A 15806-nucleotide genomic window follows, 5' to 3' on the forward strand; every position below is an offset into this window, starting at 1 on the left:
TTGTCCTGTTTTCAATAGAAATATTTAAAAATTCTTAAATCAAGATGTATTTTCTTGATGAGCAAAATTACCTAAGAAAATAAGTCTAGTTTATAGACAAAAAATATACAATTTAAGTAAATTTAAACTTAAAACAAGCAAAAAATATCTGCCAATGGGGTGAGAAAAAAATCTAAAAATAAGATTTATTTTTTGTTAAACACTTAATTGAAGCACTGCTTTCTTAGACAAGACAAAATTACTAAGTAAGAAAGTCATTTTTTGCAGTGAGAAAAATGTTCTCACCCCATTGGCAGATAATTTTGCTTGTTTTAAGCACAAATTCACTTAAATTGTCTTTATAGACTTGAAGAGTTTAGTTGCAAAACGAGATAAATCAATTTTTTTATTTTTGTCAAAACATGTTTATTATTATGTTATCATGTTATTATTTTGTTTTATGGTGCTACTTAGCTGTATTTTTTAAGTTATGAAGGTTTAAATAAAAACAAACCAACTGTAGTTGAATTGATATTAATTGGAATGCACAACCAAAAAATGAGATTTCTGAAAAATTAAAAAAACAGAGTTATCTCGTTTTGCAACGAAACTCTTCACTTATTTTCTTAGGCCATTTTGCTCATCAAGAAAATACATCTTGATTTAAGAATGTTATGATATTTCAACTGAAAACAAGACAAAAAAGAAACAAAGTCATTTTTTGCAGTGTACACACTGCAAAAAAATAATTTTGTAGAGAAAAAAAATCTTACTTGAATGGGGTAAGCACATTTTTCTTGAATTTTTCTTGGATTTAGTGTTTAAGAAAAATGTTCAAGACTTTTTTGCTTACCCCATTGGCAAATTGTTTTTGCTTGTTTTAAGCACAAATTCACTTAAATGTTATGTTTTTGCCTAAAAACCAGACTTATTTTCTTAGGTCATTTTTCTCATAAAGAAAATACTATTCAAAAGAAAATAATTTAAGAATTTTTTTATATTTCTACTGAAAACAAGACAAATATTCTAAGTAAGAAAGTCATTTTTTGCAGTATACACACTGCAAAAAATGATTTTCAAGAAAAAAATTCTTACTTTTAAAAACAATTGCTTGTTTTCAGTTAAAATATCTAAAAATTATATTTTTACTGAAAACAAGACAAAAATACTAAGAATTTTTTTTCTTGACAATAATTTCTTGCAGTGCATGTTCTGACTGAGCAGTTGTTACACTGCAAAAAAAAATATTTTCTAAAAAAATAATTCTTCGTATTTTTGTCTTGTTTTCAGTAAAATTATCAAAAAATTCTTAAATTAAGATGCTTTTTTTTGAAGAGCAAAACGACCCAAGAAAATAAGTCTAGTTTTTAGACCAAAAATATACAATTTAAGTGATTTTGTGCATAAAACAAGCAAATGGGGTAAGCAAAAAATCTTGAAAATGTTTCTTAAACACTAAATTCAAGAAAAATTTGCTTACCCCATTTGTTTTTTGTGTGTGTTAATCTTTTCAGTTAATCCTTCACACCCCTGCAATCGCTTTTATATTCACCAGAAGCTTCTCTATTTATCACTGCACTAAAAAAAATGACCTATTAAAAGTTTTATCTTGTTTTTAGTATAATTATCTAAAAATTCTTAAATCAAGATGTATTTTCTTGATGAGCAAAATGACCAAAGAAATTAAGTTTAGTTTTCAGACAAAAATATTCAATTTAAGTGAATTTGTGCTTAAAACAAGCACAATCAAATCTGCCAATGGGGTAAGCCAATTTTTCTTGAATTAAGTGTTTAAGAAAAAAGTTTAAGATTTTTTTTCTTACCCCAGTGGCAAATTGTTTTTGCTTGTTTTAAGCACAAATTCACTTAAATGTTATGTTTTTGCCTAAAATCCAGACTTATTTTCTTAGCTCATTTTAGCTTTTGCTCATAAAGAAAATGGTTCTTAATTTAAGAATTGTTAGTATTTTTGTCTTGTTTTCAGTACAAATATCTACGAAAGTCATTTTTGCAGTGTAAACGGCAAAAAATTATTTTCAAGAAAAAAATTGTAGTATTTTTTTCTTGTTTTTAGTAAAAATATCTAAAAACTCTTAAATAAAGAAGCTTTTTCTTGATGACCAAAATGACCCAAGAAAATAAGTCTTGTTTTTAGACCAAAAATATCAAATTTAAGTGATTTTGTGCATAAAACAAGCAAAAAAATCTGTCAATGGCGTAAGCAAATTTTTCTTGAATTTTTCTTGAATTTAGTGTTTAAGAAAAAAAATCTAGATTTTTTCAAGAAAACACATCTTAATTTAAGAATTTTTAGATATTTTTACTGAAAACAAGACAAAAATACTAAGAAAATGTTTTCTTGAAAATCATTTTTTGCAGTGTAAACTGCATGTTTTTCATGCAGCTAAATATATGATATGATCTGTAATAATACCAGCTAATATACGTAGTCTCAATTTGGTGGTCAATCTTTAAAAAGTAATTTTAGCATGCCAAAGTCAATTTAAATCATATGTATTTTTCCAACAACAAAATTGTGGCCAGCAAAATGCTGAGTAGCTAGTAACTTTGGAAAACCACTGGCCACTGTGGCTGGTGTGCAAAAAAGTTAATGTCAAGCCCTGCATACACATACATATTTTTATGAAATAATACTAACAGTCTTACCATGACTGTGAATGTCATCAAATGTCGTCCTTTAGTAATTTGTTGTGGTTATTTGTGCTTTCAGTGTCTAAGGCAAATGGGGAAACTCATGACGGAGTGTTGGGCGCATAATCCGGCGTCCCGACTGACCGCCCTTCGTGTTAAAAAGACTCTGGCCAAGATGTTGGAGTCTCAGGACATTAAAGTCTGAGTACTGATGTAAACTCAGAAACTGACTTGATACCTTGCCTCGCTGTAGGTTTGGTGCAAGATCCTCGCCAATGGCAAGTGACCACGGCAAAAATCATCGATGGCACACGTCTCCGTGTCTGGATGTAGGACTGTGCTCATACAGAAATACAGCCTTGTGAAATTAAAAGACGTGGCATTGCACGACCAGCAGAATGTCTCTGATCTTCATCATCATGTTGTAAAAATGTGAAGCGGCGAGTACTGGATGTAATGGAGCGAGACATTACACGTCTGTGGTCCATCATAAACACACTGGACTTGAGAACAGCAAATTTTTTTATTTGAATTTGGTGTCATCATTGTTGTCCGTATCTGCAACAAGTATGATGGTTAATGTTGAAAATATATTTAAAGTCTATGGTTTCTCACCATTTTGGGTGGGCTGTGCCTTATTTATTGTGTATAGAGAGTGAAGCATACTTGAATAAATGTTTGAGTAACACTGAATGTTTATTATGCCTACACGATATGCAATATTTGCAATGCCCTTTTCCAGGTATATAATGCGATTTAGACAAATATTGAATGACTGGAAAAGCTCTGTTTGACATTTACAGTCAAAATTTCTCTCTTTATTATAAAGGATTTAGGAAAATATTAACAGATGGTTCAATATATTGAGAAATTATATTTAAATTTTTGACTGAAAATGTCACATCCATAACGGAACAGGGGACAAATAACAAAGCCACATTCAGTGTTGATTAAAAATATAATTTATTAAAAAAAACCTTTAGATACATTTTGTACAGAAACTGGCTGCGGACGTGTCTGCATTTCACTTTGAGTGTTTTTAAAGGAAGCTGAAATAAATTCTCTCTCTCTCTCTTTATGCAAGTAAAACAATGCACGTTTGCCAGCGATCCTGTCCAGAAGCAAGCATTGCATAGTTGGCACAGCGTTTACGTCAAACAAAAATATTCAATGCGCAGCTGCTCTTCAAACTTAAAGATGTTGTTTTGCTGATTAATTTCCGCACATATATCCTCTTGACTTTCAGAGACGAACAGAAATGGCAGTTCAGTAAAGGCTTTACATGTTTACGGGTGACGGAGGCTTCAGGCAGTGATACTGCAGACCGATCCATAGATAATGAGCTCTGGATCACGTACACACCAGCATTCATATTTAGTGTTTACAAAACAGATCTTGCATTACACAATCTTCAGTTGCTTTGCAAGGCAGTTGCATAGGCCTTCATTACATTTATGGGCTGTAAATTCTGAACACTCGGATCTGTCATTTACTATACATTTATGTTACGTACTACAAATGGATAAATAAATCTTTTTACTTAATACACATTCCAGGCTTTACTGTAAATGATTCGTCTGAGCAACAAACATGTTTTTTTTTTCTCAAAGTGTAATAACTTTCCCTTCTAAAAACTCAATTATTACATTTCAGCTGACGCCATTAAGCCCGTCATACAGAAACCACTTCTCACAATCCAATAACTTCAGAATGAATCAAATCAATGCATTTTCTTTTCTCGCTGAATTTGCTATTTCACTTACTAATGTAAGCTGTATCACACAGACGAATCATCTGTAATACTCTAATATAACGTATAGTTCTGGCTTTAAAATGTAAATCAGCTTCATGTATGAAAATGAACATTTTTATCTATAAAACATTTTAATGATATTTGGGAAAAATCGTTCAGCTATTTTAGTTGATATGAAACCAAAAATGGTCCTGCTGAAACAGCAGTGATGTCCTTCAAATCGCCAGACACATTTCATATAACACTGGCAGTGTTCAAAGAAACTTAAACCTGCATCGCTAACCCAACCTGAAGTCAATGTTACAACATTCAATAGCAATAAATGATAAAAGATATTGAAGTTCTGACCAATAATGAAAGTAAAATAATATTTTATATCAAGACATGTTGTCTGTCTATTTGTTAGAACCGCTATTATAAAAATGATCATGCCACCATTGTTTCCACCAAACTATTCCACAGTTAATAAAATTTATTTAATTAATAAAGTTATTGTTACTGGTTTTGTGAAATTAAAGTGTGAAAAAACAAAATCTCCCAAATGTGACCCTGGACCACAAACCAGTCATAAGTAGCACGGGTATATTAGTAGCGTTAGCCAAAAATATGATAAATGTATGGGTAAAAATTATATGATTTTTTTTATTATGATATTTAGTAAAGATCGTGTTCAATGAAGATATTTTGTTAATTTCCTACCATAAATATTAGAAAAAATAAATATATATTTATTTTAAATACATGTATTTATTATTAATATGTGTTGCTAAGGATTTAATTGGACAACTTTAAAGGTAATTTTCTCAATATTACAATTTTTTGCACCCTCAGATTCCAGATATTCAAATAGTTGTATTTTGGCCAAATATATCAAACTATACATCAAAGGAACCCTTTATTCAGCTTTTCAAAATAAAATAAAAAATTGACCCTTATGAGTGATTTTGTGGTCCAGTGTCACATTTAATTTTTAAATTAAAGTGTAAAAAAATAAAATTTCCTAAATGTGACTCTGGACCACAAACCAGTCATAAGTCGCACACTGTAAAAAATACTTTGATGCCCCAAAATTTTTTGTTAAATCAACTTAGATTTACAAGTCATGTCAACAGAGATGAGTTGTCACAACTTATAAAATATAGTTGAGAACAGTCAACTTAATTTAATAAGTTATAACATAGCATCTTTAGTTATAACAACGCATCTCTAGTCAAGATAAATAATATTAAGTTGAAATGACTTGTAAATCCGAGTTGATTCAACAAAAAATTTTAAGGCAGCAAAGTATTTTTTATTTTAGTAACATTAGCCAAAAATATTATAAATGTATGAGTCAAAATTTTAGATTTTTCATACTAAAATTCATTAAGATATTAAATAAAGATCATGTTCAATTAAAATATTGTCTTAATTTTCTACCATAAATATATAAAAAATAAATGTATACATTTTTTAAATAAAAGTATTTATTAGTAATAGGCTATGTGTTGCTAATGACTTAATTGGACAACTTTAAATGCAATTTTCTCAATATTTTGATTTTTGCATCCTCAGATTGCATATAGTTGTATCTCAGCCAAATATTGTCATATCCTAACAAACCAGACATCAATGGAAAGCTTTATTCAGCTTTCAGATAATGTACAAATTTCAATTTCAAAGAATTGAACATTATGACTGATTTTGTGGTCCAGGGTAACATTTAGGAAATTTAATTTTTAGGAGTGTTAAAAAAATTTATTTTCTAAATGTGACTCCGGACCACCAACCAGTCATAAGTAGCACGGGTATATTAGTACCATTAGCCAAAAATATTATAAAAGTATGGGTCAAAATTATTTTTTTTCATTATGATAATAAGTAAAGATCATGTTCAATAAAGATATTTTATAAATGTTCTACCATGAATAGTAAATGTATATATTTATTTAAATAAATAAATATTTATTAGTAATATGTGTTTTTAAAGGCAATTTTCTCATTATTTTAATATATTTTTGTACCCTCAGATTCCAGCTTTGCAAATTGTTGTATCTTGGCCAAATATTGTCCATGACAAACTTTACATCATTAGAAAGCTTCATTCAGCTTTCAGATAATGTACAAATCTCAATTTCAAAGAATTGAATATTATGACTGATTTTGTGGTCTAGACATTTAGGAAATTTTACTTTTAGGAGTGTTAAAAAAATTTATTTTCTAAATGGTACTCTGGACCACCAACCAGTCATAAGTAGCACATTTATATTAGTAGCATTAGCCAAAAATATTATAAAAGTATGGGTCAAAATGATTAGATGTTTTTCATTAAGATATTAAGTAAAGATCTTGTTCAAGATATTTTGTAAATTTACTACCATAAATATGAAAAAGTATATATTTATTTAAATAAAAGTATTAGTAATATGTGTTGCCAAGGACTTAATTGGACAACTTTAAAGGCAATTTTCACAATATTTTTATTTTTTTTGCACCCTCAGATTTGCAAATATTTCTATATCTCGGATAAATATTGTCCTATCCTAACAAACTACACATCAATGGAAAGCTTTATTCAGCTTTCAGGTGATGTACAAACTTTAACCTTAAAAAAAAATATCCTTTTGACTGATTTTGTGGTCCAGGGTCACATTTAGGAAATTTTATTTATAAGTAGCATGAGTATATTAACATTAGCCAAAAATATTATAAACATATGGGTCAAAATTATAGATTTTTCATACCAAAAATCATTAGGATATTAAGTAAACATCATGTTCAATTAAAATATTTTGTACATTTCCTACCATTTATATATACAAAAATTATACATTTATTTAAATAAATGTATTTATTAATATGTGTTGCTAAGGACTTAATTTGACAACTTTAAAATGCAATTTTTTCAATTTCAATATTTTGATATATTTTTGCACCCTCAGACTCTAGATTTGCAAATAGTTGTATATCGATTAAATATTGTCCTATCCTAACAAACCATACATCAATGAAAAGCTTTATTCAGCTAAATGATGTACAAATCTCAATAAATAAAAAACACCCTTATGACTGATTTTGTGGTCCAGAGTCACAATTTGAAAGGGCTGAATGTAAGAATGTTTAACATTTACAATCATTTGAAATGTTATCCTATTATATGCAAAGGTAAGAAAGTTTATTTTATTCCTTTATGAACCTTTGACCGAACAACAAAATGTCACTGTGGCAATTCGTACATATTTTACGAGGTGGTCATTATACAACATTTTTGTACAATTTGCTGATGTTGGTTTAAAGTTGCTGTTTTTCTAATAGTCATATGATTCACTTTGTAAAAATTCATCAAATTAGCCAAAACATAAAATATGTACGAATCCCATGAGATCAGGTTGGACTGAAAGGATCTTGGGGAATAAATCTTTTTTCCTCCTCTGTTTTTAAAGTGTAGATTAAAAGTGTGGTTGTTTGGTGATGACCAATGACGTGAAGAGTTTAAATAAATATAATTTGACATTAGTAACAATAACTTCACCAACTGCCTCAATTTGATGAAATAATGGGTACCATGTGACTGTATATTTTTATGAGGGGCCTCTTTACTGTTTTTCTTAAACCAGGCATAGAGCAAAATGTGTAAATGTCAAATTGAAAACAAAACACTTCATGCAGAAAACAAGTGACTTCTTTAGATAAAAGATATGATGCTCTTACAAAAGTGCGCCGATCAATCCCATCATTACGGTGTGACTTCACATTTCATCTTCCACATTCCACATAATCAAATATCAATGGCATACATTATTTTTAATCCCTGGCAAGTGCTCGTATGCACTTTTGTTCATCAAAGAAACACATTGTTACTGTTTTGCATTACAAAAATAATACAATTAAAATCAGATTTGAATGTTAATTAGATTTTAAAGGCCACTTTAAGGTACTCTTAGTCGACACGCTAAATACTGTATTTTCTCTTTCTGAAAATATTATATTACATGAGAATTACTGTATCGGCAACCACTAGATGGCACCACAAAATTCCTTAAAAACGATCACTAAGGAGAGATAAAGTATGGAGGAGATTTCAGACACTGGATAACACTGCAGTCCCTACACGTGCAAACTGAGAAAGGTTTTTTTGTGGAGGAATATACTGTAGGGGTCTGAGAGAGCATTTTGGTTGTCTAGATCTTGACCCTGTACCGGCTTTACCTTTGACCCCGGTGAGATTCTCAAGCCCGCATCGGTGGCATCCACGCGCATAGATAGCAGCAGCAGCAGCACCCAACGTTTCCATGGTAACCGAATAAGATGCTGCGCTGAGTTGGTGCCAAAGGTCAGGGGCTCTGCGTTCTGCGGATGCTTTGACTCATCTTTCTTCGTGTGGTGATTTCTTTGTTTTTTTCAGTGGCAAAACAACTCGACTTCTGTGTTGAGCTGAATCCTTTGATCTCCAGTCGGTGTTTCTGCTTAAACATCATCATAATGGTCAATGTTCCTTTGCCAAAGATGCTATGCTGTTGTCATGGCGACCCATCTCTTCCAGAACCGTGGCAAGCTGGTTCAGGTTGCCGTGCGGAAAGTGCAGGGCTTCCCAAAGATCCAGAATGACTCCTGTAGGACTGCTCTTGGTTGCAAAGTAGTTCAGATACCTGAGAGGCGAGACAATGGAAATAAAGTTCAATTTTATCAAAAACTTCTCACGTGCAGTGCATTAAAGGTATACATTTTTTATTTTTAGCAGTACGGTCCACTTAAAGCCACGGTGATATTTGAAGAGCAAATTGATGCGTTTACTGTACGACCCCATGGACTTTGTATTCACCACAAAAAAGTTTAATAGTGTCTCTGAAAGGTCTTGAACAGAATAAAAACATCTTTGTGAGCTACCAAACAAACTCCAGGGAGTCTACTTGTACATGGAGAGCCTGTCTTTTCACTTTCAACATGCTTTTCCCAGAATCCTCCTCGCTTTATCTCTTCCTCTGCACTTCCCGTCCCCTGTGAACTTTTACTCGCTCGTCTTCTGTTTCCAAATTCCTTTCTTATGCCTGTTTGTCCTCGGAGGTGAACAGCATGGTCTCGAAACCTTGTTTGAAATGAGATCTTCTTCACTTTTAAAGACGTACAGTAATACCCCAACCAGAACTCAAACCACAGGGGTCCTTCACTTTTTTCGGTATTTCCTCTAATTACGTGCAACGCGGAGGAATAAAGAAACGCTGGTGTTTTGAAAAGCTGCCGTCAGAGGCTTGGGGAAAATCTCTTGGCCTTTTCGCAAAAAAAAAAGAACGAATGATGGAACAACAGAAAATGTCTCTTTTCTTCCCCTGCTGTTTTTCTTTTATAAAGTCTCCTGCGAGAAAATTTCAGTGTGGATGACTTCTGTTCTATCATTTTTACAACATAAACTCCACTGATATCTCACAACATGGACTATTAGCAAAGATGAACAATAGGAAAGGACGAATGAGAAATTCCATGCAACTTTTAACAAAAAATTACCAAAAGTTTTTTAACCATTCTGATATCTCAGATGTCAATATTTTGTGGCTTAATAGCTAATGCAAAGTCTCTGTTTAAGTCAGGGGCGTAGCCACAATGGGGCCTGGGTGGGCCTTTGGCCCCCTCATTTACATGTCCGCCTCCTCAGATTTCCAATTGTTTAAAATAAAATAAATAAAATAAGAAAATGTTGAATTCTTAGTCTGATTGACAGCTGTTTTCAAACTTGATTGGATTAGCTCATGTCACATGTTGTTGTGCGTAACCTATGCTGTCATCTTTGCATGAGAGTTCATTAATATTTGGTGACAATGGCAGCTGGCGCGCAAAGTAAAATATTACACTTTTTCAAAAAAACAAGGAAAAATGAGCGGAAGAAAATGTGCCATCCATATGATCTGAGTCTACTTCATGTTCTGCTGAAACGATGAAGTAAATATGCTGTTTTAAATGTGTACAGGTGTTAAGCTGTTTTATTTATAGGTGTAAGCTATATAGAGAGAGAGAGAGTTGCCCCCTCATTTTAAGATGGGACCCCCCAAAAATAAAATTCTAGCTACGCCCCTGGTTTAAGTTTTCAATCATCATAGTTAGGTATTAAAGTGCAGCTTTCAGAATCATCCATAACGTTGTTTCTTTCTCATAAATGCGCACACGAAAATGTATTAATTAAAATGGGAAAATCTCCCAAATATTTTAGGATTTTAAACCTGCTACTCATTTCTTGAACAAGTACCATATGGGAATTACAGATGTGATAACCTTCACACATCCTCACACGGGAAGAAACTTTAAGATCCGAGGCACTATTTCGTGATGTCATTTACCTTTTGTGTTGCCCTTGTGGTTTGTGTTATATCAGACCTCTAAAAACTGGTATCTCTGAACACCGATGTGCTTTTAGACATCGTGATCCAAAAAGTCCGGTAGCACAGCACTTTGCTAATTTGAGACAGTGCAGTACATCGGTATTGAATCAGTTAAATATCCATGTCACGGAGGTGATATTAATAAATTGCTTTTACAGCGTGAGGTTTATTGGATTTACACATTAGATACATTGTCCCCTAGAGGATTAAATAAGGACTTTGACATCCGTCCATTTCTCTAAAACATTAGATATGTACCTCAATAGTATTTGTGGCTATCAGTTGTATTTATGTACGCAATAAAGTATTCATTTTTGTTAATTATTAAATACATTTAGATTTGTGCATTTTGCATAACTTTAGATGATTGATTTCTTCTTTTTTATTATTATTATTATTACTATTATTACTATTTTTCCTTCTTGGTTCAACTTGCCCCAAATTGTGCAAGGATTAACTTGTGCACAGATCAACTTTTGCATGGATCAACTTTTGTGCACGAATCAACTTGCGCAAATTGTGCATGGTTCAACATGCACACAGATAAACTTGCGCGCAGATCAACCTTCTTGTTTTTCTAATTGGTTAATGTCGTTATTGTGATATTGTGACCTATGAGAACATTGTATGATCATGTGACATTTGATTACTTGGAGGTAGGTCTATAAATATTGGCATATCAGTGGCGTTAATTGGTCTGATGAAGAGCCTGCATGCTCGAAACTTTACCTTCACGCCATGCAATAGCACTATTATATCACTTAAAGGAATAGTCTACTCATTTTCAATATTAAAATATGTTATTACCTTAACTAAGAATTGTTGATACATCCCTCTATCATCTGTGTGCGTGCACGTAAGCGCTGGAGCGCGCTGCGACGCTTCGATAGCATTTAGCTTAGCCCCATTCATTCAATGGTACCAATTAGAGATAAAGTTAGAAGTGACCAAACACATCAACGTTTTTCCTATTTAAGACGAGTAGTTATACGAGCAGGTTTGGTGGTACAAAATAAAACGTAGCGCTTTTCTAAGCGGATTTAAAAGAGGAACTATATCTTATGGCGTAATAGCATTTTTGGGAGTACTTCGACTCGGCGCAGTAACACCCTCCCTCTCCCATTATGAGAGTGAGAAGGGGAGCGGACTTTTCAGGCGAGTCGAAGTACTCCCAAAAGTGCTATTACGCCATAAAATATAGTTCCTCTTTTAAATCCGCTTAGAAAAGCGCTACGTTTTATTTTGTACCACCAAACTTGCTCGTATAACTACTCGTCTTAAATAGGAAAAACGTTGATGTGTTTGGTCACTTCTAACTTTATCTCCAAATGGTACAATTGAATGAATGGGGCCAAGCCAAACGCTATCGAAGCGCCGCAGCGCGCCCCAGCGCTTACGTGCACGCACACAGATGATAAAGGGATGTATCAACAATTCTTAGTTAAGGTAATAACATATTTTAATGCCTTTCTTGGCCAGGGATCATTTGAAAAAGAGACTATAGTCTCAGTATGATTTCTTCTGGTTAAATAAAGTTTGCAAAAATAGTTTTTAATATTAAAATCTTTTGATACTTTTGGAACTTTGGTGTTGCCTACTTTGCATTCTTATACTATTACGTTGTTTTGTTTTTTGGTCGAGCACCCAACTTAGATTGATTTGAGTGCATTTGCCTGCTTTTTGCAGACGGAAATTAATAAATTAACAAATACATATAATTATTCTTTTACTCTTTCCCTCGACATTGACAAGTTATCTCGTCAATTAAGTGAAAATGCTTCCCTGCCAATGATGAGTTTTTACAGCAATCCATATTTCCGCTATTATCCATTAGGTGGTGCTCTTACCCAACTTATAAAATATTGGAACATTCATTGATGGAAAAACAGTAAAACTTCTGTGTATGTTTTCTGATCTTTTTTCTGAATCTGATCTCTAACAAAAGTCCTTTACAAAAATCCAATTATTTCAGTTTTTGCTCAAAATATGAAAACTGATGAAAAAAAGAAAAAATGAAGATAGGATGAAACGTTTTGTTGTTGTTTGAAAGCAGAGGGTCTGTTCTTTCATTTGATATGTTGTATGTTTATATATTTAAAGAAGAACATTTTCTGGAAGGCATTAAACTTTATGAGAAAAAAAACGGGAAAGATTTAAAGAGACGTCTCTTCTTCATTTTTTGGGTTTTATTGCTTCCCAGACAGAAGGTCTATTTGCATAACATTGAACTGTTCTCAACTTTGTCGTGTAGCTGAACACGCCCACTTGTTGCAGAACACTGAAAAAAATGATTCATTGAATTTAATCAATTTTTTAAAGTAAGTGGTTGCAATCAATTTATTTAAGATACATTTAAACAAAAGTTTTATATTTTATTTTACTTTACTAATATTTTTTGTTTAAATGTAGCTTAAATAAATTGATTGCAACCACTTACCTTAAAAAAATTAATTAAATTCAATGAATCATTTTTTTCAGTAAACAATCGGCAAGCATCCACCACAGGGGTTCCCAGGTCCGGACTCCGGTCCGGATCCAGACCCGCAGGGAACTTGATCCGGACCCGCGTCCACTTCATATTGCAAGTGCATTAATTTCTATGTGATTGATTAAATGTGTGCATTTGCTATTTTAAAAATGCATATTAAACTTGTAAACCATTTGTTTCGTTTTTTCCTTTTTATATTTAAGAGTATTCCTGGTCCGAAAATAAAACGAGTTAATTAAAAATTTCCTGTGTGAAGTTGTACCCATCACACCCAGATATTTGAAGAACAGCAATATAAATATATCCTTAAGACATTTCCTGGAGCTGCATGTCATTGCTACGTGTGTCTGGTTCTTCGTCTGCAGCGCGTATTGAGTTTCTGCACGAGAGCGCCCTCTGGTTTTGGATGGAGCGGCACCGTAATTCATTGAGAAGTATAGCAAGCATCATCGGCCAATTTATAGGTGCACCCGTAATTTAGGTCAGTGTCTCCATCTACCAACCAAACCTTTTTTGCCACAATTTATGCATCTGATGGAAGACAAACTGTGCCATTTCTCTAATTAGGTTGCTCTGTATTTTGCACCTGGTTACTTTTTGCATACTTCTTGTTTAATTTTTTTATACTTTAAATGCAAAATACACTTGTTATGAATGTACTTTAATAGAAAATACTTTTTTCAAAACTATTTGAGAACCCCTGATCTATTAAAATGAATGTGATTGTGTCGCTCTGCCATTGCTAGTCACTGGTGGTGTGCACATAACTTAATGTTTGCTTTTTTAAATGAGTGACTTTTATAGGATGCAGCCTTCGAAATCAGATGCATGTACTGTAATTGCAGGTTCAGTTTGTTAAGTAATTATGTACACAAACATGAGTTGTGTATATGTGTGTGTTACCTGTCCAGGTTAAGTTTGTGCGCCAGTATTCTCCAGTCATTTCCTCGTGTATGCGGTGCATCCAGGCTGCTGCAGAGTTTGTTTCTGATGCTGACGGGGATTCGGAACGCACTCGGACCCGTCAGTACCGTAATACTGCTGCCGGGGTCCATTAGGGACGTATCAATACACTGTACATCCTACAGTACACACACAGAGAGAGATAGAGAGAGAGAGTTAACTCCTGCAAAGAAATGAGCTATGAGTTACACACCGCCAGATTTCTGCCTCATTTGTAACTGGTAAAATTGATTATTGTAATGCTCTACTTAGTGCTCCCCAGGAAAAACAATAAATCATCCACAGCTTGTTTAAGACGCAGCGGCAGGATTGTACCTAAAACAAAGATAGCATGCATTATCCCTGTTTTATGTGAAATTTGCTGGTTAATGGGATTGATAGATTTTGAAGCTTTTAGTGACTTACAGTACAATACACTGATTCGGTTGCTGAAGTTTATCGTCATGATTAAGGGCTCAATGGGGATGGTTTAATCTTTCCCTCCATACAAGATGTGAACCAAGAAACTTTTAATTACCAGCCATGGGGTGGAACGGTTACTCAGTGGGGGCACTGTTACCCCACAGCAAGAGAGTCATTGGTTTGATCCTCTGATGGGCCAACTTACACACAGTTCAACTTGCGCACGGTTCAACTTGTGCACGATTCAACTTGTGCATGGTTCAACTTGCGCAAATTGTGCACGATTCAACTTGTGCACAGTTCAACTTGCGCAAATTGCCCATGGATTAACTTGTGCACAGATCAACTTTTGCATGGATCAACTTTTGTGCACGGTTCAACTTGCGCAAATTGTGCATGGTTCAACTTGCACACAGATCAACTTGCGCGCGGATCAACTTGCACACGATTCAACTTGCGCAAATTGTGCACGGTTCAACTTGGGCACGGATCAACTTGCGCACGGATCAACTTGTACACCAATCAGCTTGCGCACAGTTCAACTTACACACAGATCAACTTGCGCAAATGGTGCATGGTTTAACTTGCGCACCGATCAACTTGCGCAAATTGTGCATGGATCAACTTGTGCACGGATCATCTTGTACACCGATCAGCTTGCGCACAGTTCAACTTACACATGGATCAACTTGCGCAAATTGTGCATGGTTCAACTTGTGCACGGATCAACTTGCGCAAATTGTGCACAGATCAACTTGCGCACGGATCAACTTGTGCATGGATCAACTTATACAAATTGTGCATGGTTTAACTTGCGCAAATTGTGCATGGATCAACTTGTGCATGGATCATCTTGTACACCGATCAGCTTGCGCACAGTTCAACTTACACACGGATCAACTTGCGCAAATGGTGCATGGTTTCACTTGCGCACCGATCAACTTGCGCAAATTGTGCATGGATCAACTTGTGCATGGATCATCTTGTACACCGATCAGCTTGCCTACAGTTCAACTTGCGCACGGATCAACTTGCGCAAATGGTGCACAGATCAAATTGTGCATGGATCAACTTGTGCATGGATCATCTTGTACACCGATCAGCTTGCGCACAGTTCAACTTACACATGGATCAACTTGCGCAAATTGTGCACAGATCAACTTGCGCACGGATCAACTTGTGCATGGATCAACTTATACAAATTGTGCATGGTTTAACT

The 15806-nt window shown here is 33.9% G+C and overlaps 2 protein-coding genes across 4 annotated transcripts in view; one reads left to right on the forward strand and one right to left on the reverse strand.

Annotated features, from left to right (window-relative positions):
• bmpr1ba (bone morphogenetic protein receptor, type IBa) overlaps nucleotides 1-3324 on the forward strand; it is a 60150-nt gene extending 56826 nt beyond the window's left edge. For both annotated transcript variants that reach the window (XM_055198323.2, XM_055198324.2), the window contains one exon: nucleotides 2711-3324. In XM_055198323.2, the coding sequence (XP_055054298.1) occupies nucleotides 2711-2836 (126 nt within the window). In that variant the 3' untranslated portion in view covers nucleotides 2837-3324. The remainder of the gene's footprint in view (nucleotides 1-2710) is intronic.
• A 253-nt stretch (nucleotides 3325-3577) lies between these two features.
• unc5ca (unc-5 netrin receptor Ca) overlaps nucleotides 3578-15806 on the reverse strand; it is a 200196-nt gene continuing 187967 nt past the window's right edge. For both annotated transcript variants that reach the window (XM_055198321.2, XM_055198322.2), the window contains 2 exons: nucleotides 14126-14304; nucleotides 3578-9012 (listed from right to left, as the gene is read on the reverse strand). In XM_055198321.2, the coding sequence (XP_055054296.2) occupies nucleotides 8850-9012; nucleotides 14126-14304 (342 nt within the window). In that variant the 3' untranslated portion in view covers nucleotides 3578-8849. The remainder of the gene's footprint in view (nucleotides 9013-14125; nucleotides 14305-15806) is intronic.

The sequence above is a fragment of the Misgurnus anguillicaudatus genome, chromosome 22 (genome assembly GCF_027580225.2).
Source record: "Misgurnus anguillicaudatus chromosome 22, ASM2758022v2, whole genome shotgun sequence".
Classification (NCBI taxonomy): Eukaryota; Metazoa; Chordata; class Actinopteri; order Cypriniformes; family Cobitidae; genus Misgurnus; species Misgurnus anguillicaudatus.